The sequence below is a fragment of the Phocoena sinus genome, chromosome 16 (genome assembly GCF_008692025.1).
Source record: "Phocoena sinus isolate mPhoSin1 chromosome 16, mPhoSin1.pri, whole genome shotgun sequence".
Classification (NCBI taxonomy): Eukaryota; Metazoa; Chordata; class Mammalia; order Artiodactyla; family Phocoenidae; genus Phocoena; species Phocoena sinus.
Genome location: NC_045778.1, coordinates 3,564,799 through 3,592,095, shown reverse-complemented (window position 1 = coordinate 3,592,095; position 27,297 = coordinate 3,564,799). Strand labels below are relative to the sequence as shown.

The 27,297-nt window shown below is 47.0% G+C and overlaps 1 protein-coding gene across 4 annotated transcripts in view; it reads right to left on the bottom strand.

The window, feature by feature from the left end:
• DISC1 (DISC1 scaffold protein) overlaps window positions 1-26,210 on the bottom strand; it is a 347,039-nt gene extending 320,829 nt beyond the window's left edge. For all 4 annotated transcript variants that reach the window (XM_032609168.1, XM_032609170.1, XM_032609169.1 and 1 more), the window contains exon 1: window positions 26,022-26,210. In XM_032609168.1, coding sequence (XP_032465059.1) covers window positions 26,022-26,079 — 58 coding nt within the window. In that variant the 5' untranslated portion in view covers window positions 26,080-26,210. The remainder of the gene's footprint in view (window positions 1-26,021) is intronic.
• Window positions 26,211-27,297: the final 1,087 nt, after the last annotated feature.

The following is a 27,297-nucleotide window of genomic DNA, read 5'->3' as shown; positions in this document are numbered from 1 at the left end:
CATCTACCACTCCTGAGGTCAGGGAAACCTCCCCAACTGCACATGCGCAGGAAGGCTCCTCAGGGGTCAAAAAGGAGGGAGTGCCACCCCATAATAGGTGATGTCAAACCTCCCACAGGCCTCTGCACTGGAATCCATCTTGGCAAAAAGATGCGCACGCATACTGGGCAGGGTTCTAGGGCAGGTCAGATGTGGGAAAAGAAGTGAGATGATTGGCCAAAGGAGAACAAAGACCTGGAAGAACTGCTCTATATAAGTGATTTAACCACCCCTTTACTGCACTTCTCCTCATTAGGGAGAATGCCCATACCCCTTCTCTCCAGGTGTGTTATTTCTGCCTTGCTTCTGTCTTAGATAAACAAACTGTTTCTCTGTGTGTTCTCCCACATGTTGTGCTGTGTCTCTAATAATAAACTTTATACCTGTTTTTACAGTTTTTGTCTCCTTGAAACATTCTTGCTTTCAAATGGGGCAAGAGCCAGGGTAACTTTGCTTCTAACCTTTATCCCCTGATGGAGTACCAGCTAGGATGCCTGGTTTTCATCCGGGCTACTCAGGTTCAATTCCTGGGCAGGAAAATAAGATCCTGCCTCAAGACCGTTCACTGTTGTCTCTCCAAGAACAATCTCAGAAGCAGCAAGAAGTATAGTTTCAGCGAACATAGAGTCACTAACTTGGAATGTCAGCTTAAGAAAATGACAAAATTTAAGAGAAAAGGTAAAGAAAAAAATAATTAAAGAGAAGATGATATACATACAGGGTAACAAACATATGGATGATAGGTGTCCCTCAAGAAGAAAAAAGACATAGGGAACCAAAGATGTAATAGAAGAAAACATCTACAGAATTAAAAAATCTAAATCTATAGATAAAAGGTATACACAGTATCCAGGAACAAATATGGAAATATTATGACCAACACCAGGATATCTGGTAAAATCACTTAACTGCAAAGAAAAAGTATGAATCCTATGTAAATCTCAGAGAAAACTCAAGTCACATATATATAAGGGCAAAATTCAAGCTGGCTTCCAAGGTAACATTCAATGCCAAGTGACACTGGCAATACAGTTTGGGGGCTGGGGTGGGGACACTCAAGAATTTTATACCCAGCCAAGTTGCCAAACATTATAAAGGGAACAAAAAGTTGTTATTCAATATGCATGGATGTTGGACAGTGTAACAGCCATGGATCTTCTTGATAAAAACCTCTGGATGGTAAAATCCAGACAGCCAAGAGATAAACCAAGGTACAGGACCCAGAAATGATAAGATCCTTTCACGAAAGGACTACCAGGGAGCACCAGGTCCTTTTAAATAAAGCACTAAGGCTAGACAAGTATGAAAAGTATTGATATAGAATAGAATGCAAATGTTGTAATGGGGACAATATAAAGTAATAATACGACTGATGAAAGAACAATCGTTTTTGACATTTGTATAGCACACCCCGACTAACCAAAGCGTTTTCCATGCAATCCCTCATTTAATCAACCAAACAATCTTAGCGATGACAAATCTTTAATAAAGCTCAGAGAAGCAAGCAACAAAGACATTCTCACAGACTTTCCAATCTGAATCTCAGAGTTTCCAAATTCTCTGCCTGATGTGCCTATTTCAATTTCATTTTGCTTCCAGCCTCTATTTTGTGCATCTATATAAAGCCATTTGAGGACATAAATATCACTCTTGAATCTGTACCCAACTGTTCCTCCTGACAAGCCCCAGGCAACCTCCCCGCTGTGATCCTTCTTTCCATGTCATCCCTATTGGTCCCTAATTTCCCTTTCTCATCTGATTGGAGGAACTGCTCCCTGATATCAGAACAAGGACTGCCACTATACACACGATGAAAAGGGAGATTCCCCAAGAGAGAAACAGACTCACACACACCCAGGGCAGGGGCAACACAACAGCACACGGGGAGAATGGGAAGGGTGAGGCAGAATGAAAGAAAGGCCCAAGGGGAACATGAGTACTGTCTTCAAATATTTAAAAGACTGCCATGTGAAACAGAGTAAGTCATGTTTTTTCTGTTATAAAGGACAGCACTCTGATCAAGGCCAACAGAGAGCCACGTGTCCAACCAACCTCACAGCGCTTGTTACAGCAGAACACCACCTGTATCAATATTTTTCTTTATACTTTCGCTTCAATTGGCTCATTCCTTTTGCTCAAATAAATATATTTTAAAGAATACTTCACAGTGTTACTACCATAAATGGGATATGACAACCACTTGCCGGATTTAGAAGACAGCCATACAAATAAAGACAATGAAAACAAACTAGCATTTTGCGGGGAGCCTGCTCGGCTCCTTCTTTATTACAAAGGGAAATTAGTTTTAAAGAAGGTTAAGGGCACGCTAGCAGCGAATTGAGACTTGCTCCTTGGCAGCAAGAAAATATAAGAAGGTGAGCCAATGGCGTTCCATGTCATATCCTGGGACTCTAAAAATCATCTCTTGTACCCCTGGGGACACATCCCTCACCTGTATAGGAATGAGTGTGTGAGGGGGAAAATGTTACTAGATAATTTATAAACTTATTTTACGTTATATTCACAACAAGCCAAATAGGAGTTCAACATGAAAATGCAGGTTATAAGTAAAGCTGGCAATGATGGAAAAGGCGTCTTTACAAACGCTAATAATAGTTAATATTTGTTGATCAACTATACTTCGATTAAAAAAATAGTTACACCTGTTGAATGCGCTACAGTTTACAAAGCATTTTCATTTACCTCGTTACGCGTAATCTATTTGAAGTAGTGACTATTCTGCCCCCAGAAGAATTCGACAAAGCATCCCTCAGGACAGATGACAGCTAAGGCCCCTTCCAACAGCAACAGTCTCAGCATCTGAGCTGCCTCACCAACCTTGCAAAATCTGAATTGCTAATTTTTAAAAGAAATGGAATTTTAAATTAAAACTTTAACCTATGGTCAGTTAGAAATCTGAATTGGATTTACCAAAGTAGAAAGCAATTTAACTCAGCGAGCGTGAAGCACATCCAGGGGACGTCAAAATGGCAATCACTCTGTGAGTGTGTTAACACAACACAGGTCATACGAGCAAGATAACTTCCCCGTAGTGATCAGGGATGGAGAGCTGAGGAAAGGTCACTGAAGGTGAGAACGCACTGAAGCCCTGCTTCTGCCACTAGGTAACCTCCAAACGGATCAGACAGACGACAAAGCTGAAGTGGGCAAATTAAAATTTTCTTCCTATATCCCTTGGCAACCTTTGGACTGCCCCATATTTATCCAAACCAGACCTCCGTGGTCCTCTTGGGTAACTTAAAGTTAATGGAGATCATCTCACCAATTGCTTTCCTCCTTCTTTTAGGGGCACTAACTCCTAGTTGTTCTGCAAGGACTTGCTTTAGGACACGCGTTCCTGCCCTGCCTTCCTTCCACCAAGTGTGCAAGGTGATCACAGCCAGGGAGCCAACCGGTTTAGCCGCTTCGGAGGTATAGCATCTTAGCTGCATTGTTTGAAACGTTTTCCTGGGAATGCATAAACACTGAAATACAAAATTCTAGGAAGCCCAGAGGGTTCAGGGCTCAGCCGTTTTGAATTTTTTTTTTTCTATTTAGTCATCCAATCTTTTTTTAAACATCTTTATTGGAGTATAACTGCTTTACAATGGTGTGTTAGTTTCTGCTCTACAACAAAGTGAATACACATATACATCTGTTCCCATATCTCTTCCCTCTTGCGGACAGAACTATTGAGAGTTCTCAATAATCTCGCCAACCTCCTTCTCTGAAGTTAGCCCTGAACTCTCCTCTCCAGATTCTCAGGTTTCCAGTCATCCTCTGAGCCCCTAATGCCTGGGAGGATGAAAGCCTTTTCTTACCCTACTCTTCAACCTGGCAGCGTCACAGATGTGTCACGGGTGGAAATGGCTGGGAGATCCCATGCCCTCTGAACAGTGGCGCTGGAACAGCAGGAGGGTTGGCATAGAGGATGGGCAAGGACCTACCCTGGGTCTCCCCGCTTCCTTCAGCTTCTTTTGTATCATACCAGTATTTGTTTAAAAATAACCTTTCTGGGCTTCCCTGGTGGCTCAGTGATTGGGGGTCCACCTGCCGATGCAGGGGACACAGGTTCGTGCCCCGGTCCGGGAAGATCCCACATGCCGCGGAGCGGCTGGCCCCATGAGCCATGGCCGCTGAGCCTGCGAGTCCGGAGCCTATGCTCCGCAACGGGAGAGGCCACAATAGTGAGAGGCTCACGTACCGCAAAATAAAATAAAATAAAATAACCTTTCTATGTCATGCTGAAAAAAATAATGAGATTGGATATTTGCTGAGGGTTTCTTAGCTGACATTGATTGTCATGTTTTATATATGCACCAGTGAAAAGTTCTCATAGCCCTTTAATTAGATTAGCTCTAGAATTTGCCATCTTCCTCTCAGCATTCAATCTGTCTCTCCTTATTAGCCTGGTCTTTACATCTTTCCCCGGAGAGATTAAATCAGTACATTTTTTCCCCTCTTTGAGCCCAAAGCTACATGACCCAAGATGGCAGACATTCTACAAGATACAAGAACAATTCATAAGGTCTCTTGCTTTAATATGATATGAAAAGCTTAGGTGTTGCAGTTAATAAACTCAACCTGAGTGGCCAGTGTGATGTGATGTAGGCACCAATATTAAGCATGATCTTGGCTTGCACTGGAGAGCCTTAACCACATTTGGACCATTCTTTTCCTTTCTTGACACCACCTTAAAAGAGAAAACAGCCAGGAAGGTAATCCGCATGGCGTGGCCTTAAGCAGAAGCGAGAACTTTTCCACACCCACGGGAAGTGATGACCCAGCTGGTGAAGTAGGGCGCCGGAACACCACTTGGAAGGTGGGCAGAGGGAGGGAAAGATGTGAAGGAAAGGACGGCAAGGAAAGCAAAAACACCACTGTGTTAGTTTCCTAATCGCTGCCATAACAAATCACTGCAAACTTAATAGTTTAAAGGAACGCAAATTATTACCTCACAGTTCTGGAGGTCAGAAATCCAAAATGGTTATCACTGGACTAAAATCGAGGTGCCAGCAGGGTTACTTTCCTTGTGGAGGCTCTAAGGGAAAATCTGGTTTCTTGACTTTTCCAGCTTTTAGAAGCTGCCTGAATTCCTTGGTTTGGGGCTCCATCCTCCATCTTCAAAACCAGCAGCAGAGGGGCTTCTCTGGTGGCGCAGTGGTTAAGAATCCACCTGCCAACGCAGGGGACACGGGTTCGAGCCCTGGTCCGGGAAGATCCCACATGCCGCTGAGCAACTAAGCCCATGCACCACAGCTACTGAGCCTGTGCTCTAGAGCCCGTGAGCCACAACTACTGAGACCGCGAGCCACAACTACTGAAGCCCACGTGCCTAGAGCCCGTGCTCCTCAACAAGAGAAGCCACCGCAATGAGAAGCCCACGCACCACCACGAAGAGCAGGCCCCACTCGCCACAACTAGAGAAAGCCCGTGCAGCAACGAAGACCCAACGCAGCCAAAAATAAATAAATGAAATAAATTAAAAATTTTTTAAATCTCTAATAAAAACCAGCAGCAGAGCATCTTCTAATCTGTCTCTTTGCCTCCTGCCTTCCCTGTCCCCCTCTAAGGACCCTGTGAGCACATCGGGTGCACCAGGATAATCCATGACGGTCTCCTCATCTCGAGTCTTAACGTAATCACATCTACAAAGTCCCATTGGCCATGTAAGGCAACATATTCCCAGGTTCCAGGGATTCGGATGAACACATCTTTGAAGGGGCATCATTCTGCCCACCAGAGCTACCACTGGGGGAGGGCTTCAACGTAGATCACAGACAAGCTTAAGAAGTTGAAGGATTCTGAACAGTAGGTATTTGTGGATATTTACAATAAAATAAGCCAAAGGAGTTGGGGGTACCTGGGTTCAAATTCTAGCTCTTCCATTTATGAGTTGGGTAACTTTGGCAAGTTACTTAATGTCTCTGGGCCTCAGTTCTCTCATCAGAAAAATGGGGATGAGAATGGTACCCCACTCCTTAGGCTGTTATAACGCTTAAGAGCATTAGCATATGGCCTGACACACAGCAGAGGCACAAAAAATGGGACCTCCAGATCCAAGAATAAGGAAACCGAGGCTCACAAAATTAAGTAGCTAACTCTGTCTGTCCAAGTTCAAAACCTGTGATGCTCCCATTAGCTAATCCTTAGGGTTAAGATCAAGTGTTTGGGCCTATTTTTTTTTAAGATTTTTTTTTTATATTGTGGGCCATTTTTAAAGTCTTTATTGAATTTGTTACAATATTGCTTCTGTGTTTTATGTTTGGTTTTTTTGGCCGCGAGGCATGTGGGATCTTAGCTCCCCGACCAGGGATTGAACCCACACTCGCTGCCTTGGAAGGTGAAGTCTTAACCACTGGACCACCAGGGAAGTCCCTAGGCCTAATTTTTTAAAAACATCTATTGATTCAACAGGAAAATAAGATTCTACATTCAGGTTACAGGGGTGAGTGCCAGTGACAAAGAAGCATTCACTCCCGAGGAACTCAAGACCTATCAAACAAATAGACAAAATAGAAATACACGGTTGGGAGACTGGGACTGATATATACGTACGACTGTACGTACGGGTAGATAACTGATAGGGACCTGCTGTGTAGCTCGGGGAGCTCTCCTCAATACTCTATAATGACCCGTAGGGGAGGGGAATGTAAAGAAGAGTGGATATATGTGTATGTCTGGCCAATTCACTTTACTGTACAGTAGAAACTAACACAACACTGTAGTTGAATTATACTCCAATAAAAATTAAAAAAAAAAAAGAAACCTAATACAATGGCATATAAAATCATCAATTCTAGAACTTGGAATCTCAGATCATTCTGATATTAACCCAGTGTCTTTCCAAACTGAATATTGGCTAAGACTGGGCCATACTAATGAGGAACACTTTCTCCTTATCTAGAAGTGAGTCGTAAGGACCAGGGCAATCGTGCTGTTCCATCCACGTGCATGCTTATCCCACAGTTCCCGCACAATATTTTTTTTTCAAAAGACATGGAAAATGTTGTAGTATAGAGAAAATAAATAGAACATTCTTTTTTTTTTTTTTTTTTTTTGCCGTACGTGGGCCTCTCACTGTTGTGGCCTCTCCCGTTGCGGAGCGCAGGCTCCGGACGCGCAGGCTCAGCGGCCATGGCTCACGGGCCCAGCCGCTCCGCGGCATGTGGGATCTTCCCGGACCGGGGCACGAACCCGTGTCCCCTGCATCGGCAGGCGGACTCCCAACCACTACGCCACCAGGGAAGCCCCTAGAGCATTCTTAAGTGACCATTTTATTCATTTTTAAAGAGGGTATGTATCATGAAATGCATTTTTGCTCAGAGAAGAAAAGGGTCAACTCTGCTATTGTCAAACTTGTTTTTATAAACTCTATTTTATATTTCATTTTGGTATATCAATCTTGAGTACTTTATTGTCAGATCTTCATTTGTAAACCTCTTCCCTATGACAGTACAGTGTGCACTCAGTTTTGGAGCACGGAAAATACATGCACTTGTTTTGTACCTATAGTTTGGATATATAAGTGACATCTTTGTGCTTTGGTGTTTCAAAACTTTTAAGGCTGTAACGAGGAGTCATATGTACAATCGTCAGTATATTCTCTACAATGAATATGCTCCCTTAATTAACTCATGATGCTGGAAAAACACACACACACACATTAAACTAAATTCAATTTAAAAAAGAAAGAAATACACGCGTCAGATAAATGCAAACATGATTTGGTAAATGAGAGGTACAGACAATCTGTGCCCCAGGCTAGGGGTGAGTGATGTAAGTCATTAATTGGGGCTCCCTAGAGGGGGATGGAGTTTGGAGGAAAGAGAGGCCTTTCAGGCAGCAGGGTGGGAGGTGACACAACCAAGGTGGGAATATGCTGATCACCAAGTAGGAGGGACAGGGTAGCCAAGGTCAGAATTCACGTGCACCACAGGGACTCAAACGCCAGCAGGCAGCAGGGAGCTCCTAGGGACACAGGTGCCCACATCGAGGGGTGTGGGGAACGTGAGGGAGGCTGCAGTGCACAGGTGCGGTACCCTAGAGCTATTCCTCCCTTCAGTTCTGTTAATGTTGGCATCATACCTTTTGGAGCTCTGATATTTGGTACATATATGCTTATAATTATCATATCTTCTTGATGAACTGACCCTTTCGTCAATATATAATGTCCTTCTTTGTTTCTTGTAACAGTTTCTCACTTGAAGTCTATTCTGTCTGATATTACTAGTACTGATGCCCCAGCTCCCTTTTGCTTACTATTTGCAGGGGATTTCTTTCTCCACCTTTTCAATTTTACTCTCTGTGTGTCCTTAGACCTAAAGTAAGTCTCTTATAGACAGCATGTAACCGGATCGTGGTTTTTTATCCATTCTGCCAATCTATGCCTTTTGACTGAGGAGTTTAACCTATTTACGTTTAAGGTAATTACTGATCAGGAAGGAATTACTTCTGCAGTTTTGCTATTTGTTTTCTGCATGTCTGATAGCTTTTTTGCCCTTCATCTCCTCCTTTATTGCCTTCCTTTGTGTCTAGTGCCACATTTTGATTCCCTTCTCATTTCCTTTTATGTGTATTTTATAGATATTTTCTTTGTGGCTACCAGGAAGATTACGTATAAAATCTAAAGTTATAATAATCTAATTTGAATTGATACCGACTTAACTTCTATAGGGAACACAAACTCTACTTCCACACAGCTCCATCCCCCTCTCTGCATTCCTGATGTCACAAATTACATCTTTATACACTGTGTGCTCATTCAAATAGATTTATAATTATTCCTTATGCATTTATCATTTAAATTCTGTAGAGCCTACCATCTTGAAGGTGGCTCTTTGTTCTCTGGGCATTTACTTAGTTGCTGTAGTCCTCTGACTATTCTTCAGAGCTCCTGTAAAGTTGTTTGAGCTGGTCTCTGTTATTTGTTGTTTGTTTGTTTTTAAACTTCCCATGGAGGAACAAGGGCCTGGCGCTTCCTACTCCCCCATTTCGCTGACATCACTCCACTGAGGCACTGCAGGGTCTGTAAAGGAGGGGAGATCCCAGGTCCCCTTCTACCCCTCAGCTCCCAGCCCTGAGAATGTCTACTGGGGACCCCTAATCACAGGTGTGGATTCAGATTGGAGCACTCTGAGAGCAGGATTTACACTGCTACTCTTTTTACCTGTTTCTGTGAATTTCTTTTTTAAATCCCAACTGTCTTCTAAAGAGTGTGTCATTTTTCTATTATTTTAGTTTCATTTAACATTTGTAGTTTAACTTTCTTCTTATTTTGCCCACAGGAAACTTCTGTTTTCGTTGTTTTGAACCTTAGCTGTATTGTGTCTCACTAAATGAGTCCTGAGTTTGCCTTTCTTCATATTTTGAGTTTCACTTATTTAACTCTTACTTTCTCTTATTCAATATTTTTATTCTTTTGTATTATTTCACTATTTTCTCACTTCATCTATGGGCTTTTTTTCAGTTTCCAGTTACTTTATAAGTATTTTTTCCCCTAATTTCCACTTTCTTTCATCTTTATCCATTGTGTTTCATTTACCACATTTTACCCTCATTTACCTTGAAGGCTGTGTATCATTCTTTTAAGCTTGTATTCTTTGCTTCTCAATTATAGTTATTTCTCTTTATTTTATGTAATTTTTAAATGTATCACTTCTAATTCTCACTTTTTAACCTTTAAATCTGTGATCTTTACCTTTATCGTTTTTTACATTTAACTTTTAAGTTTTAACAATATTCTACGTTATCAGTATAGAGGAGTGAATAGGGCCAGACAAGGTAGTCTGGATTCAAATCCTGTCTCCACCACTGGTTAGCTGTGTGACCTCTGGGGAGCTATTTAAGCTCCCAGTGCCTCAATTTTCCACCTGTAAAATGAGGATATCAACAGTTTCTATCTCACAGAATTAAAGAAGTTCATACATATATGGTCTTTAAAAGAGTCTCTGCTACATAGGCATCCAAGCAGAAACTGATAGCTATTCACCAGCCCATTTCCCTTTTCTCTGAGACACACAGTTGAACACATTTCCCAGCTTCCCTTGAAATCATGTGCAGCCATGTAACTGAGTTCTGGTCAATGAAATTGTGGACAGAAATGATGGCCACCCCTTCCAGGCCTAGCTAATAAAAACCTCCTTTGTAGTCATCTCACAGTCCTTCTTCCTCTGTCGATTAAATGTCAATGCTCTAAGGAGACTTTGGAAGCCGCAGGTTGAAATGGACGTGCACTGGTCCACCTGACTCCCTGAATGCCCTCCCCTCCCAAACCCCATCACCAACAGCCTTGCCTCAAAATGTAATTTATATCAGCAAGAAACAAACTTTGAAAGTGCTATGCTACTGAGAATTTAGTTTTTATATTACAATAGCAGGGGTTAACTAGTACAAAAATTGGTGGCTTAAAGTAGGCACCAAAAAAATAAACGGTACTGGCTTAACAACCAAGCAGTGGACGGCAAGGAAACTGATATCAGAGACTGGAAAAATGGAGATCCAAGTTATGCAATGGCAAAATGTTTGGTAAAATCATCACCTGCAGTAACTAAGAAAGACCTAGTGTCTACCAAGCTGGCAGCTCCAGTGGGGGAAATGGGAAAGTAGAGAATTAGTAATAAAATAAAAGCAATAGTAAAGATGATATTAAAGTAATTTTAAAGAAAAAGATATGATCGGTCAAGAAATTGTTTGGTTTGCAGGCGTAACGAAAGAGGATAGAATCCATCAATTTGTGTGCCTGAAGGGTTGGAAAACCTGACTGTCTCAAACACTAAGAAATAAGATTGAAAAAGCTTATAAGTGACAAAGGCCCAAAGCCTCAGCCCTATGGCAAAGAACTGATCAAGAGTGATGCCTTCCCATCTGAATCTGAGGGCCTCAAGGTAACCACCATTTAGTTGAGAAGGAAGGGTATGGGGTGATACAGTTATATAATAAATCAAGCCTGACAATAATGTCTAAGAAAAACTTTGGATTAGCCATTGGTATAACGAACTTAATGGAAGAAAACAGAAGAGAATCCTACTAAGTTGTTGACAGAAATGTACGGCCTAAGACATCGTGAGCCTGGACTTTGAATAAAGAGTCTATACGAGCCTTTAAAAACCTCAGGCCACTAAACAGAGGGCGGAAAAAGCTGTGCACGCCCTCGCCCTCGTAAAGATGGCCGACTCCCCAGCAACGCTTCAAATGTTGCCATGGAGACTGAAGGACAGGATGAACCTGGCCGCACAGAGCCAGGGGCCATGCAGACAATTAACAAAAGACTCCCTCTCAGAGAGCAGAATCAAGGCCCCGTGGATAAAGTTCTCCCACTCCCTGGCAGGGGGCCTTCACCTTGCCTACCCACTGGCTTCCAGGATTGCTTTGAACCTGGAGATGCACGTGACTACGGTCAATCTCCTATTTCACCCTGTTCAGAGAGGAGTTTTTAGTCTTGTGTCATCCTGTCTCTGCTCCATCACTGAAAATTGGGAGGGGCTAAGGAGGAGGTAAATAACTTATTCCTTTTTAGTTCATAAGTCACAGAAGCTCATTTAGTAAGGCTCGTTAAGCCGGGATCTTCATTTAGACAGAAAGGAGAAAAGCCATCTGCAATGACTGCAAGGGCCGCATGGTGTCTCCTTGCTGGGGGGCGGGTGGGGGGGGGCGGGGGCGGCGGCGGGCGGGCGGTGCGGTTTCCAGATGTGAGAGGAAAAGAGAACCAGGATTTGGAGACCACTAGGGGGAGCTCTAGTAGAGACTGGTTGCTGTTCACCAAACGGAGGTCTTTTCCTCCCTCATACCCAGCTAAGAGAATTTCCCAGCCTCCCTTGCAGCTTCCTGTGGCCGTGTGACTCAACCCTAGCGAATGGGATGTGGGCAGAAGCAGGGTCAGCCACTTCCAGTTCTGATCCTTGAACAGCCCCTAGGAAGTCTTCTGCTCTCTCTTTTCCACTATCTGCTGGCTGGGTGGCAAAGGCCAGGGCACCCTTGGAAGCCACATGCTAAAGGTGGCAGGGCCTTTGTCAGCCTGAGTACCTGGACGGCAGTGTAAGGCAGACCATCCCCTCCATCCGAGCGGTGCCTTAGGGTAGCCAGCAGTAAACGGAGGGAGAAGTGAACTTCACCCAGCAGAGAACCACACTTCTGATGTTCTAAGCACTGATATCTCAGAATACCTCTTAGATTCCCAGCATCACCGTAAACACAGGAACTTAATAAAAGCTAGCATGTTCTAAGGGGGGACGACCGTAAACATTCCAGTTTAATGTGGCTGGGTGAGCAATCAACGGGGCAAACATGGGATATTGTGTAGCCATTAGAAATAATAAAGTAAAGCAATATTTACTGACATGAAAATGTTTCTGTGCTGTACTAATTAATGGGAAAAAATAGATTAGAAAACAAGGGGACATAATCCCACCTCTGAAGAACTGCATGTGTGTATAACACAGGCCTGAAAACCCTCCAGAAGGATGCTCACTAAAGCATTCAGTGAGGAAGGTGAGGCTTCAGTGATCACTTCTTGTACCGTGTATTTTTCAGGCTTGCTTGATGTTTTATAATGCCTATGTTTTGCCTTTTACATAAAAACAATAAAGCTACGTTTGAACATTAACCATAATATTTTTCCTTCAGTTGACCTTATAACGTCCCCTTTCATTTCCATTAAGAGATTCTTCCCACCCCCTCTGCTCTGGAATTTCCTAAAAACATTACTTCAAAGAAGTCAGAAAATTTTATGGGGGTGAGAAACCTCCCGTCCCAAGACAATGACAATCTCATCTAGGCTCACAGCTCATCTGCACTTTTCACCATAATCTATTCCCATCAGTTTATAAGAAGTGACACGGTTTAAGCTTCCTGGACTCCACCTCCCTAATCCCGGGACATCGGGCCGACCTTGTACACTGACTGCTGTCCTCCAGGAGAGGAAGAGGGGCCAGTGCAACCTAAGGCCCTGTCCTAAAGGCCCCGGCCTGACTTGAACAGGAACCGGTGAGGGGAGGGAAGGAGATGCAGCAGAAGCCACCAGCAGGCTCTGCAACCTCTCTCACAGTCACACGACTATGGGCGTGTCTGCCACTGAGCCAACTGCCTGCCCCCCAGCCAGGGCGAAAGAACGACCCTCGGAGTATACGGACCTGTACACTGTCTGTTGTTAAGACTGTGGAGACGGTGCGATGTTATGACGCTCACCAATGGGGTTTAGGTCCTGGGTGACTAGACCCTTATCAAACGGCTGTAAAGGCAGGGTTTTTTGTTTTGTTTTGGTTTTGGTTTTTTTTGGTACGCGGGCCTCTCACTGTTGTGGCCCCTCCCGTTGCGGAGCACAGGCTCCGGACGCGCAGGCTCAGCGGCCATGGCTCACGGGCCCAGCCGCTCCGCGGCATGCGGGATCTTCCCGGACCGGGGCACGAACCCGCGTCCCCTGCATCGGCAGGCGGACACTCAACCACTGTGCCACCAGGGAAGCCCAAAGGCAGGGTTTTGAGCAGAGGTGTGAGTTGGGTGAACTAGAGTTTTAGGAAAATTAATCTGACTATAATGACACCATGATTAGAAAGAGGCTAGAGGCGGAAAACCTATTGTAAAGGCTACGGCAGTAATGCTGACACGTGTGAAGACGGAAACAGGAAGGAAGAGATCCTGGGGAGTGGACCCAGCCCTAAGCACCCAACAGATCCACAGAGACCACACACAAGGTGCAGGAAACTGAGACCACTCCAGGTATGTCAAACAGAGGACGTTTAATACAGGGAGTTGGTCACAAAGGTATGGAAAGAACTGGAAAAGCACAAAGAAGAAGGAGAGCTAGAAGGGATAATAGCTAGAGGTCAGACACTGGTGCTCCGGGCTGCATCCCTGAGGCTGCTCAGTCTGCTGGACTGGTGCAGAGCCCGTGCCCGTCGGTTCTGGAGCCTGGGGAAAGGGCTTACCTGTCAGGGCTGCTGGAGCCCAAATCACCCGTCCCTGCCTGCAACTGCCCCACTGTAAAACCCGAATCAGGAAGCTTTTCTCCCCCTCCTGCCTCTGGTCCCCCACCACTACCTCCAGTTGGCAGAATTTAACAGGAAGGGAGCTGGCAATGGAGCCAGGGATGTGTCTGACTCCCAGCCCCAGCAGTAAAGTGCAAAGCACCGAAGGATGGGTGAGAGGCCAAGAGTCGATAACCAGCACCCAGCTGACACTCTTACCCATTCTCTTCCAACCTGTGTTAACAAATGTGCATTCCAAAGACAGCAGACGTAGAGAAGGGGCTTGAGGACACGGGGAGGGGGAAGGGGAAGCTGGGGACGAAGTGACGAGAGTGGCATGGACATATATACACTACCAAACGTAAAACAGATAGCTAGTGGGAAGCAGCCGCATAGCACAGGGCGATCAGCTCGGTGCTCTTGTGGCCACCTAGAGGGGTGGGATAGGGAGGGTGGGATGGAGACGCAAGAGGGAGGAGGATAATGGGGATAGAGGTATACGTATAGCTGATTCCGTTTGTTATAACAGCAGAAACTAACACCCCATCGTAAAGCATTATACTCCAATAAAAGATGTGTAAAAAAATATGTGCATCCAGAGGAACAGTGTGAAAGGCAGTGGTGGACGAGGGGGCCTTGGAAGGCAGGAAATTATAGCCCTTGGCCTCAGGAAAATTCTAGAGAAAATTTAGAATCGAGGAAAATAGCAAAAGTGCTCCTCTGACTATGGTAATCATATTCACTGAAATAGAAGTGAAATGACCAAGCTGGAGCCCGGTAAAGCATGCGATACACGCTCTCCCTCCAGAAGGCTCTGTGTGCTACACTAATAATAGCATCTTTCTTTTGTCCACAGGGCTGCAGCTACCACACGTGGTACCACTGTGCAAATTTTTTAAAAGGCACCCGCTCTGGGGTGATGAACTATAAAAAGATGTTCCCTCTGGGAGGATAAATTAGAAAAAGGTGGCCCCTCTGAGCTGATGAATTGGAAGAAGGCACCCCTCCCCCAGCACCAGGGCCCAGGCCGGGGGTCAGCCCCACTACCCCCTGGGCCCTCACGTGTACTCCTGGCCGGACATGGCCCGCACAGCTCTAGGCCGCAGCCCACCTGTTCTAGTAAGCTAGTATTTTCTAAGCCCTTTGTGTGTGTCTCATATAATCCTCACAATGGTTCTATGAAATAAGCACTATTATTGCCCAGTTTACAGCCGAAGAGAAATGAAATGGCTCGCTCCTGGTCATATACCTGGTAAGTGACAGAACTGCTGGTAGAAATTTGAAATCTAACGTTAGCCCCATTGAGGGCCGACGATGGGGCAGAGGCCGGGCTCAGATCTTTACTCACGTGACCACAGTTGATTCTCAGAATGTCACCGGGTCCAAGCTCGCTCTGTTCACCGCACGACAGGCCAATAAATCGGGAGACGAGGCGTTGAGGCAGGGAAGACGACGTTATTCGGACAGCCGGCAGGCCGAGAAGATGGCAGAATAAAGTCTCAAAATAACTATTTTATTGCGGTCTGGATGCCAGTTTCTTTTATAGCACAGAGAGGGGGAGGGGTGAGGAAGTAAAGTAAAAAGGCCATAAGTTTTGTAAATATCCCCTGGAATGGCCAGCCTCGGGCAGAGGGTGTGTTAACTTCTTCTTTCTTGCAGCCATGCACAGGTGGACAGGGTCCGGAGGTTGCCCTGAACAAAGGCACTTTGGTTTAACCTTCAGGCAGAGGGGCAGGGTTCCCTGAGGCGGGCCATTATGTACACACAGGATCCTTTTAGTGAACCAAAGCAGCGGAAAGCAAAGGTTAAAGTAACAGAAACAGATCCAACATGGAGTCAGATCTGGCTCTTCTCTGTTACAAGAACAGCATGAAGTGGCCATGACTACGTTCGGTTCACCAGTCGAGCCCTCTCTGCAGGGGGAACCTGGGCCCCAGGCCTGGGGGAAGGGCCCAGCCTGCACGCTCGTGTGCCCAACATGTGTGCACCACCCCAGCCACGGAGAACGGCATCCTTCCATTTATTTATTTTCTGTTCAAGTTACTGCCTCCCTCAAAGGAGGCCGAAGCACAGTCAGCTCTGATGGGCAATGAGACTGCAGAGGAGTATCAGAAGCTGGGACTTCCTGTGGGTTTTTCTCCTGGGGAAACAAAAAGCCCCTTTGACTCTGGCTCCTTTGGGGTTCCAGGGAACAATCTGGCATTATCTTTGCACTGAAGCGCCTTTGACTCCTACAGTCCCTGCAGACAATGCTGAAAGAACACCCAGAGGATTTGCCAACTAGACTGTCAAGTCCCCAGCCTCACAATAGTTCTCCCTCAGCGAAAACAGCTCACAAGTGACAGCTCCAGAAATTTACAGGGAGCTGGTGAGGTCTGGTGGCAGAGCAAGCAGGCGGGTCCCCCTTTGTCCCCGCCAGCACTCAGGTTGGGTTCACTTCCATAACGGTCTTATTAAATAAGCGTGGACTGTGCCGATTTCTTCCCTGCAGCCAAAACACCTGAGAAGCGAAGGGAGAGGCCAAACTCTAAGCTTAGAGAGAAAGGCATGGCAGACGCACTGCTGAACTGAGCCTCTTCTAAGGTTAGAACGCCCCCTTTAGGTGTGAGATGAGACCAGCAAGAGCGGGGAATTTTCTGCAACAGGAGAGGCAAACTATCAGAGGGGATTCCAAGAAACCAAAATCCAATCAGTGGAGCATCTGGCAGAGAGAACGGAGAATGTACATTTCATGTAGATGAACATTTTATAAAGACAAACCCAAAATTAAATTACACCTTGAAAAGGCAAAGATCGACTGGCTCTAGGACCAGAATTCCAGAATTCCCTTCCCTGAGCCAACCCTCAAGTGCTCTGTTACACCACCTTCACTCTCCGTGATCATTTGCTATCTATCAGCCATGCGAAGCTTCCTCGTCACCAGCAGCCCCCTCGAGCGCTCACAGCCCAAGACAGTAACATAGGAGCCAAAGGCATCGCCCACCCTGGCTGCCGGCGGGGGTGGACATTTAAGGGGGCACCTTGACAGTTCCAACCCCTCTTCCTTCCAGCTTATCAATGACAGCAGTTGTCTATGGCTCCCTCCAAGACAAGCGGGGGCTCTGGAGCCCGGGAGGATTAGAGGGTGGAACATCGTTTGCCCTCAGGCTGCAAAATGTGGCCCCCAAGGATTGATCCAAGAGGCAGCAGCATCAAGAACAGAGTCAGGGCTTTCCTGGTGGCGCAGTGGTTGAGAGTCCGCCTGACGATGCAGGGGACACGGATTCGGGCCCCGGTCCGGGAAGATCCCACATGCCGCGGAGCCGTTGGGCCCGTGAACCATGGCCGCTGAGCCTGCGCGTCCGGAGCCTGTGCTCCGCAACGAGAGAGGCCACAGCAGTGAGAGGCCCGCGTACCGCAAAAAAAAAAAAAAAAAAAAGAGCAGAGTCAAAGCCAGTGCAAGGCAGACTCTACAACCCGGCCCTCCCAAAGAGTGAGGCAAAGCCCGAGAATCCAGGTGTCAGACCAAGGACCAAACACCAGCCAGGCCTGGTGGGCACACCGTCTTGGAAGCTGAGCACGGGAGCCCCCGGACCCCGCAGAGCAGACCGCCTGCCAGCGCTGCCTTGTAGAAGAGCCAGTCTGCACTCCTGCGCTGGCAGCGTGCTGAAGCTCTCCTCCCCTGCAACGCCGCCTCTGTCCCTGGGCTCACCCCTTATGCAGGCTGGGCTTGTGTCTCACAACACGGGCAGCATATCGGGGGGCCCATCTCGGGAAGAGCAGAGATAACACAACAGCCACTGAGGCTACGAATTGGAAATGCAGCAGGAGAAAATGAGGGGAAGGGGAGGAGAAGAAGCAAAACGAGTACAACAACGATTAAGTACAAGCTCGCGATGCATCATCGAGAACCGCGAGCTTCCCCTCACGCATCCTGCAGGAGTCTGCAAGCCCTCGTGTGCACAGATGTAAGGCGATGGAGAGTCGATCCATCCCACCGAGTTAAGGGCACGAGCATCTATTTCACTGCAGAAACACTAATGCGATTCAGTTAAAGGATCAGGGACCTGGATTAGGGTGTGAGGGACAAGCCATAAGGCAAACTGAGATCACAGGCAGGATTGATGTTAGAGGCGATATTAGCGAGTTTACCATCAAGACAATGCTTTACACGTAAAACAGTACCGATTATGATGCGCTCATATAAATGATCGGATTAAGACCTTTACCACAATTCTACACTGAGGGCTGACAAGGAAGGACACTAAGATTCAGAGAGATTAAAGGACTTGCCCAGGGTCCTGACTCTCAGTCCTACCCATCCGGCCACTCGGCCAGTCACAGTTAACCATCACTTACCCACATCAATGACGAGTAATTGATCACAATTTAAAAGAAATCTGCCACCCACCTCTGCACTTCCATTAAAAGGTGCATTGGTCCATGTTTCAGAAATTCACAGTACATCTTGATACCTGATGAACATCCTGGGTGATAGGCTCTGGAGGGGCAGGGGCAGTGCCTGTGTTGTGAGACACAAGCCCGAGATGCCCCCCCCCCATATGCTGCCTGTGTTGTGAGACACAAGCCCAGCCTGCATAAGGGGTGAGCCCAGGGACAGAGGCGGCGTTGCAGGGGAGGGAGAGCTTCAGCACGCTGCCAGCGCAGGAGTGCAGACTGGCTCTTCTACCAGGCAGCGCTGGCAGGCGGTCTGCTCTGCGGGGTCCGGGGGCTCCCGTGCTCAGCTTCCAAGACGGTGTGCCCACCAGGCCTGGCTGGTGTTTGGTCCTTGGTCTGACATCTGGATTCTCGGGCTTTGCCTCGCCCTTTGGGAGGGTCAGCTTGGGGTGCTGCAGTCCCCACACGCTTCCTGGGTCCTCTAAAGCCACTCCAAACTAAAATCATCAGGGTGTACTTTGATATGGGCAGCTGACGTCTTTCTCTTATGCAATGTGTGAATGGCAGACCCTTTAGAAATTTTCACCACTTGTATTGATCTTGAACATGCAGTGTGTTCAAACTGTGTCCGCATGCAAAAGCAACTTTAAGACACGTGCCCTACCCTGCCTTTCCAAACCCAGCTGCTGCCTGAGCCCCCCATGCCACATTTCAGGAGCCACCACCGGTCGGGAAGCAATTCCCCTGCGCGCCACGGTGGTCAAATTACAATGTTAGTTTAAACCCATGCAATTCGGTAAGTCTCTATTCCTACTACGGGTCTAACACAAATGATAAGAAGATAAATAAGACAAGAAATTCAGCCCAGACTAATGCAAAGGCATATTCTCTCCACTAAATTTCTGGTTGACTCACCCCTTCTTGGCTCTGTAATGATGAATAATTATTCATTGTATTGGGAAAGGCGGTCTCCTAATTTGGATAGGATATTGGTTTTTTTTAAAGGGTCTTATGCTCCTTAAAAATAATTTTAAAAGCAGAGTCAATATAAATGTACCCCAAGGTCAGCCTAAGGTAAATAACCCCTTTGGGATATCTCATTTTATTTTCACTGAGCCCTACTCCACCTCAGCAAACTGGGAAAAACAGGTGTAATATCAATACCTTTCTCATATATCACCTCATGCTTTTCAAAAAAGTTTCAAAAACATTCCAGTATTTATTGGAATGAAATTACTTAGATAATCCCAAATCCTAAAGTCAAGAAAATGTAACAGTTGGATTAAAATGACAGAATTTGTCCATTTTTCCGTTCAAACGACTATTTGAGTCAAGCAGAGGAGGACACACAAAAGCTGCCCTGTTGGGAAATAGTTCAGAACTCATCCTACAACCCCCAAACCCAAGGAGGTGGCTGGGTAGAGGATGAGGTCATGAGTGTGGGATCAGCGTGAGACACTCCCCTTCGCTCCGCCCCCACCAGCTGTGGGCCTCCCAGCTGCTGGATTGACTAAATGGTAACACCACGGCCAGGAAATTAACACAGAGTGTCTAGAGAGGGACTAGTCTCTCTCTTCCTAGATGAAGAGCAGCACATTTTATATACAAGTGCGGAAATCAATACTTGCCTAAGTTACCTTCAAAAAACTTCCCTGGTGGCGCAGTGGTTGAGAGTCCGCCTGCCGAAGCAGGGGACACGGGTTCGTGCCCCGGTCCGGGAGGATCCCACATGCCGCGGAGCGGCTGGGCCCATGAGCCATGGCCGCTGAGCCTGCGCGTCCGGAGCCTGTGCTCCGCAACGGGAGGGGCCACAACAGTGAGAGGCCCACATGGCACACACAAAAAAAATTTTTATACCCAGCAGTAAACATTGCAATTGATAAATTCTAAATTAAAGAATTCCTTCTTTCTTCCTCCACTCACCTACCTATCTATCCATCCATCCTATATTCACTGGGTACCTACTAGGTGCTGCTTACTTCTTGATAATGTTGGTGTATCCCAATTGCCATTCTGATGAAACAGCATCCAGAAACTTCAAAAAATTAATTCTCTTTTTTCCCCTGGACCATGGCTTCTCAAGGGTACGGACAACAATCTACACATTTTTTTAAAATCTAAAGAGCCACCACGGTATGCAGCAATGTGATCTGTGCATTTCAATAAACTTTTGAACTGAGATGAACTTCTGGAACTCTTGGTTGGTTTCGAAAGACATAAAAATAACAAGACGGGGTTAATCCACACACGGGATTGCTCAATCTGAAATATAATAAATCGTTTAATTCAACTCAGTCAGAGTGGAATAAACCATGAATGTGCTACATACATGAGGGGAAAGGTGATAAACCAGAGAGCTTCCTTGAGTTGAAGGGGTTTACAATGGAGTTGGGAAGGCGGGTTAAATACACAACAAACTGTAACAGAAGAAGTGGAAAAGAGTAGATGATCCCAGAGGACCAGAGAAGGCTGGGAAGTATTACTGGCAAGATGTGTAGAGACTGGGGGCAAAGAGGACAGATTCCATCATGTTCTTGGTGGACAGAATAAACTGTGCAGGAAAAGGGCCAGAGTATCCATTTTAGGGATTTAGTGGCCTGTTTACGGAAGGCCTGGAAAGGAATGCTAAGAATTTGCTTGCAGGACCATACTGAGTCTTTGCACGGGGAACAGGGACCTAATCAGATCTCTGCTTTAGGAAGATTATCCTGGCAGCAATGTGCAGGCCCGACTGGCAGGAGGTACTGAGCAGAGAAATACTGACACAATTGTCGGGACTGGGAAGACACAGGAAGGACTGAGATGACTTTGGAAGACGCGTCCTAACGGTGGCTGCAAAAATCTGAGGGTTGCCTTAAATCACCCGGAAAGAGTACCAGGCTTCGTTAGATCTCCCCTTTCGACTGGATGGTCCTTGTGGACAATCTGATACATCTTTCAACACCCTGCTGGGTACACCACAGTGCCGTGCATACAGTAGGTGCCAAATAAATGTTCCTGGACGGATAAATACAACGGAATGAATAAATGGATAAATTAGGGTCTCTTCTACAAGAGAATTCTATAACCAGAGGAAAACAAAAGCATTAATAAGAGTCAGATCTACTATTTGAATTGAATGCAGATTATCTATACCCAAGGTCAGCTGTCTCACATTTCACTATGCCCGGCTCGTGGTTATAATGAAAGCATCAAGGAAATATTAATAAATTGTACTGAGTTGAGACCTTACAACTTCTCATCACCAGAAAAAAAAAAAAAAAAACAACTTTGTAACTTTCTAAGATGAGGAATGTTAACTAGACTTACTGTGATGATGATTGCACAATGTATACAAATACCGAATCATTATGTCCTGCACCTGAAACTAATATAATGTTAGTGTCAATTACACCCTAATTAAAAAAAAGAATTGTACTGAGATACACAAACTTTTTTCAGCAGAGGATCTGTAATCACAAAACAGCTTTCACAAGTCTATGTTTCCAGTGTATGAGAAACAGAGCCCCCATTTATCTTCTCTTTACTTTTTTTCTTATTCCACCGCTGTGAAATTGTCCTCCTTTGCCTATCAGTATTTTAGTAAGATGAGATATGCTTTCATTTATAAATGCAAAACACATACATTCTCCTGTGTCAAAAATAGAGTCTAGGGGGGCTTCCCTGGTGGCGCGGTGGTTGAGAGTCCGCCCGCCGATGCAGGGGACACAGGTTCGTGCCCCGGTCCGGGAAGATCCCACATGCCGCGGAGCGGCTAGGCCCGTGAGCCATGGCCGCTGAGCCTGTGCATCCGGAGCTTGTGCTCCGCAACGGGAGAGAACACAACGGTGAGAGGCCCGCGTACCGGAAAAAAAAAAACAAAAAAAAACAGAGCCTAGGGCTTCCCTGGTGGCGCAGTGGCTGAGAGTCCACCTGCCGATGCAGGGGACGTGGGTTCGAGCCCTGGTCCAGGAAGATCCCACATGCCGCGGAGCAACTAAGCCCGTGTGCCACAACTACTGAGCCTGCGCGCCTAGAGCCCGTGCTCCGGAACAACAGAAGCCACCACAACGAAGAGTAACCCCCGCTCACCGCAAATAGAGAAAGCCCACGCACAGCAATGAAGACCCAATGCAGCCAAAGATAAATAAAAGAATAAGATTTAAGAAAAAAAAAAAAGAAATCTAGGGCTATTTATTTCAATTACCTCATTTGAGATCAGGCCCCCTACACCTATGGTTACCATTATAAGGACCAAATATATATTTCTCAGCAGCTGCACTTGGTAAATGCATTTGTCCGTGCCTCACGGGCCAGAGCTCAACAGATTTGACCACCTGATCGTTTGAAGCTTCTTCCAGCAATAAATTCTGTGATTCTGTTTTACAACACCCGAAGACCAAGAAGCGACCCCAGTGATCTCAGGAAGCCTATCTCTACCTCCACTTATGAGCCATGACAGGAGGCAAGTGGCCAAAAGGAAGGAGGGCCGGATAAAAGGAAGCAGACAGAAAACCGATGGTCATGTCGGCAGCTAAGCACACCATGTGGGCCCCTGACTGCCTTCCAAAACCAAACAGAAATACCATGTCACTCACTGGTCAGCCACAGTTCTCCTCTCCCGCTACCACTTGGTATGAAAAGATGGGAAGCTGATGGTGAAGTCTGTGCTCAAAGAAGCAGCTGGTAAACTCTGATTTCAAGAGAAAATGGATTTGGAATGGTCAAAGCATCTGTGGCCAGTATTTTTTAAATCGCATGACTGTTGCACGAAAGATACTTGCTAAGGAATTTTCACCACGGTCATTAAAATCGAGAACAAGAGAAGATTCCCAAGGGCTAAAAGGCTTACATTCCTAAATGGTGCTGGCTGGAAAGTGGCACAGCTATGCCAGAGGGGACCCGCCCCAGCCCCAGGGTGGCTGCCCAGGGCATCTCTGGAAGCACTGACTGGTCTCTGCTGGCTTTGCCTGAGAACCCGGCATATAAGCTAAATTAGTATCATCATTGTCAAAAAGATTATTCTAATTCTGGTCGAATGATCCTAATCTAAAAATGTTATACTCAGAAACTTTGTTCTGTGCTGGTCTTTCGATCTTACTATTTAAAGGTCACCCCTGTATCCTCTCTTCACTCTGAAGATCCTTCATCAAACTCTGACCAAAATCACAATAAAATTCACACATTAACCATTTAATCGCTAATCCTTCTTCGACCACAATTTTAAGAATTTTTTTAAAAGGAAAAGTTTTAATGAACATAATAAACGTGGGCTTTTTTTCCCCTAATGTTTGAGCAATGAGCTACTGTTATTTTTGTCATCTAATGAAACAATAATAGTTTGCATGCAGTGTTTCGGAAGTAGATAGAAATTGATGAACATGGCACAGAAATGGCTTACAAGAAGAGAGACACCAAACTATCGGTCTGCTTTGCTGGGATTACGGTGGTTTTCAGTGTTCTTTTTCTTGTCTGTAGTTTTCTGTGCTTCCTGTAACGAGCACCCACTACTTTTGGAAAAAGAAAAAAGAATGAAAGAGGAAGAAAAGAATAAGGGAAACAGCTGAATTAGGGATTGTTTCTGCAACACAGAAACCTGGCACTCACTCTCCCTCAGGTGCACAGACTTTGCCTGACGGTCCATTTCTGGGGGCATCTCAGGTGAACAGTGAGGTCCTTGCAGAAATGTCCTGGGTCCCAGCCCTGCCAGGTGACCATGACACCAAAAGCCTCAATCCCAGTTTACCCCTCTTGTGCCATCCTAAGGGTCCTGGCAAATTTATGTTAAAATAAAATATTCATGCAAACTCTATTTAGTTTTGAGATCTCTGATGAGTTCTTTCTTTTCCCTTTTTCTCAAAGTGTTTATTCAATACTCTATTATTTTAGGGGATTTCTGATGAGTTCTCGTGATACGTTCTTTGAAGGTTTTAGTACGTTTTTTCTCGGCAAATTTTCACTACTTATTTTTACAAGAAGACAGCTTAAAATGGGATTCCTTTTTACATAGGGATGAAAACAATTAAGATTATTTCAAAGTCTCTTCTGCCAGGGCTAACAATTCACTCGTATTTTAGAGTCTATAAATATGCAGGGTATATTATTATCAACTGTTCTAACACAGGTCTGCTCTGAACTACAGCTCGTCCGCATAACGTCAGCTTGGCCAGTGGTTGAGAACACAGCTGTGAGAGGCACCCACACCAGGGTTCTAATCCTAGCTGTACCCTCAACAGCCACGTGACCTTTGGAAAGAAGCAGGGTGACGCTGGCATCTCAGCTTTGTACAGGGAGAGGATTAATAAGTATCTACCTTACAACAGTCTGGGGCAGATTTCATCAGAGCAATTCCTGATAGACTGCCTGGCATATACCGCAAGCGGTAAAAGTAAATTGCAGACGTTCTTATCCCTCTGGGTAGCAGTGATGTCTTATATTCGAGCAGTGACTTGCATGCTTGTTTCAAGGAGCTCTCAGATCTTTTACCTCATTTGAGTCTCAGGCAGCTCTATCAGCCCAAAACGTTACTGTCCCCCTTTTATCTTTTTCGTAAACAGATGAGGAAACTGAGGCTCAAGGTCACAGAGCTTAGAAAGCAGCTCCAGGCCTCTTTTTGCTCAGGTCTCGACTGACCCTCAAAAGACTTCATGTGCCATGCCTGAACTTAATAAGATTAAATTTCCTTTAAAAAAAACTCCGCTATTCATACTTTAGTCAAATCAAACTGGTTTTTCTACACCACTCCAAATTAATTAGGTTTTGCTTAGTGAAAAGAGCAACTGAGGTGATTACTTAGAGCTTACTGTGTATCTCAGCTCTGGGCTGGGGGTTCGAAATCGAGGCTTAGAGACGTTAAAGGACTTGTCAAAGTTGCCCGGCCCTCTTCTGACGCAGCAAGGACACATACTCCCTGACTCCAAACCTCATTCTCTTCCCAAGTCTCAAATTCCTTTGCATGTATTTTAAAAGTGAGGATGGTAGGAGACGTCCTGCCGTTCCTGAAAAGCAACTGTGCACTTAATGGTCTAAGTGTCAACCCTGAGTGTAGAGAGCGTGACCCGTACTCGGGGCGGTGGAAGCGGAGGGATCGCTCCGAGCCGGGCGTGGGCGTCACTACTGCCAAGGAAACGCGAGGTGAAACTGCTCGCCGAGCAGCCACTTGGGGCGGTGCCAGCACCAAGTTCCTCAACCCACCCCAACCTCCAGGTCCCCGATGCGGTGGAAGCCGAGACTCGGCCCGGAGTCGGGCCGCGGTCTCGGCACCGGGCGCCCGGGCGTCCCCTGTCCCGCGACTGCGCGGGTGAGGGCGCACGGCGACCCGAGGTTCGGGCGGCGCGGTCCCCGGGCTCATCCAAACCCGAGCGCGCCCCGGCCGCCTTCCTCGGCCACCGGGACCCGCCCGGGCGGGTCCGACCGGCGCTGCTGCCAAAACTGCGGCTCCCGGGATCTCAGCACGGTCTTCGGGGAGGACCCGGCGCGACGTCGACCCCAGCGCGGCGCGCCACGCGCCCTGTCTCAGTTTCCCTCACCTCACAAGGATGCATAAACCCAAGATGTTAACAGCGGCGCAGCCCGGACCTGCACGATTTCCAGACGTTACAGCGCACCCTCCCCGCCGGACCCCCGCCCCGACCCGCCGGGCCGCCGTGACAGCACCCCTACCTGCTCGGTGGCCCCCGCCGCCACCGGCCGGGGCGCCCTGGGGACCCCCGCCCAGCATGGGCCCCGCCGGTTCCTCACGCTCCGCCTCCTCCGCCTCCAGCTCCGCGGCGGCCGGCGGGCTCCGTGCGCCCCGAGGCCCGCGGCTGGGGAAGCGAGCGGCCGCGCCGGACGGGAAGTGGGGAGGGGGTTGGCGAGGAAGGGGAGGCTCCTTCCTCCTCGCGGGCCGCGCGGGCGGTTTCCTTCCCAGCCTCGGCCCCGGCACGCGCGCGCGCGCGCGCGCGCACACACACACACACACACACACACACACGCACGCACAGGCACACGCGAGAGGTTGGGGCCGAGCGGGCCCACAGCCTGCGTCCCGGACCTCGGGAAGTTTGCTTTTCGCTCTCGCCCGTTTGCTGGACGAAAGCGAGAGGGGAAGTGCGGTGGGGAGAACGGGTGGTTCGGAGAAGGAGAAACTGGGAGGCCTTCCTGGGGCGGGGGGCGGGGCGGGTCTACGAGGGTGCCTCGCAGACACTAATTAGGGAAGTGACCAAAGGGTTGATGGAAGAGATGGAGGGGAGGAGAGGGGCGGGGGGAGGAGAACGAGGGGAGACGACAGACCACACTGGGAAAGAGGGGGGCGAGCAGTTCAACATGAAATGAGGGTCCAACTATTTGAATCTTCTGGCAGCACTGGACTGGTCCCAGATCCCCCTCTCCACTTGGGGCAGCCATCCCAGGACACAGCTGCGATCCGTGCCGAGCTCGAGTCCCTTCACTCTTCGCTTTCTTCAAGGGGGATCCTGGAGCATCGCTGACGCCGCACCTGTCAGACACGGTTCTTGCCCTTAAGGGGCTCCCCTCCAGCAGGGAAGAGAGATACGTGCGTATAAAACTAAATAACAGCATGCAGTGGAATATGCCACGGGCCAGAGGTTTGGCACAAAACGTTGCAGAAGACGGGGGTAAGAGGGAGTGTCGTGAAGAAGGATGGGAAAGGCTGTCTGGAGGAAGGGAAAGGATCCTGCTAGAACTACAGGAGGGTCAGGGTCCTTCACGGCATAAGAACCGTGTGAGTGAACACACCCGGACGTGCTTAGGAGCCGGAGAGTTGTGGGACGGAATGAATATGAGCGTGGATGTGAAGCGTGTGGAAGATGGTGGAAGGAACAAAGAAGTTGGATCAAGCTGAGTTTAACGGTGTAGACCACGAAGCAGAGATCTGGACTCAGTGCTGTGGTTTGAGATTAGAAAAAAGCTGTTTGTTTAGCTAGTTGACAGAAACGTG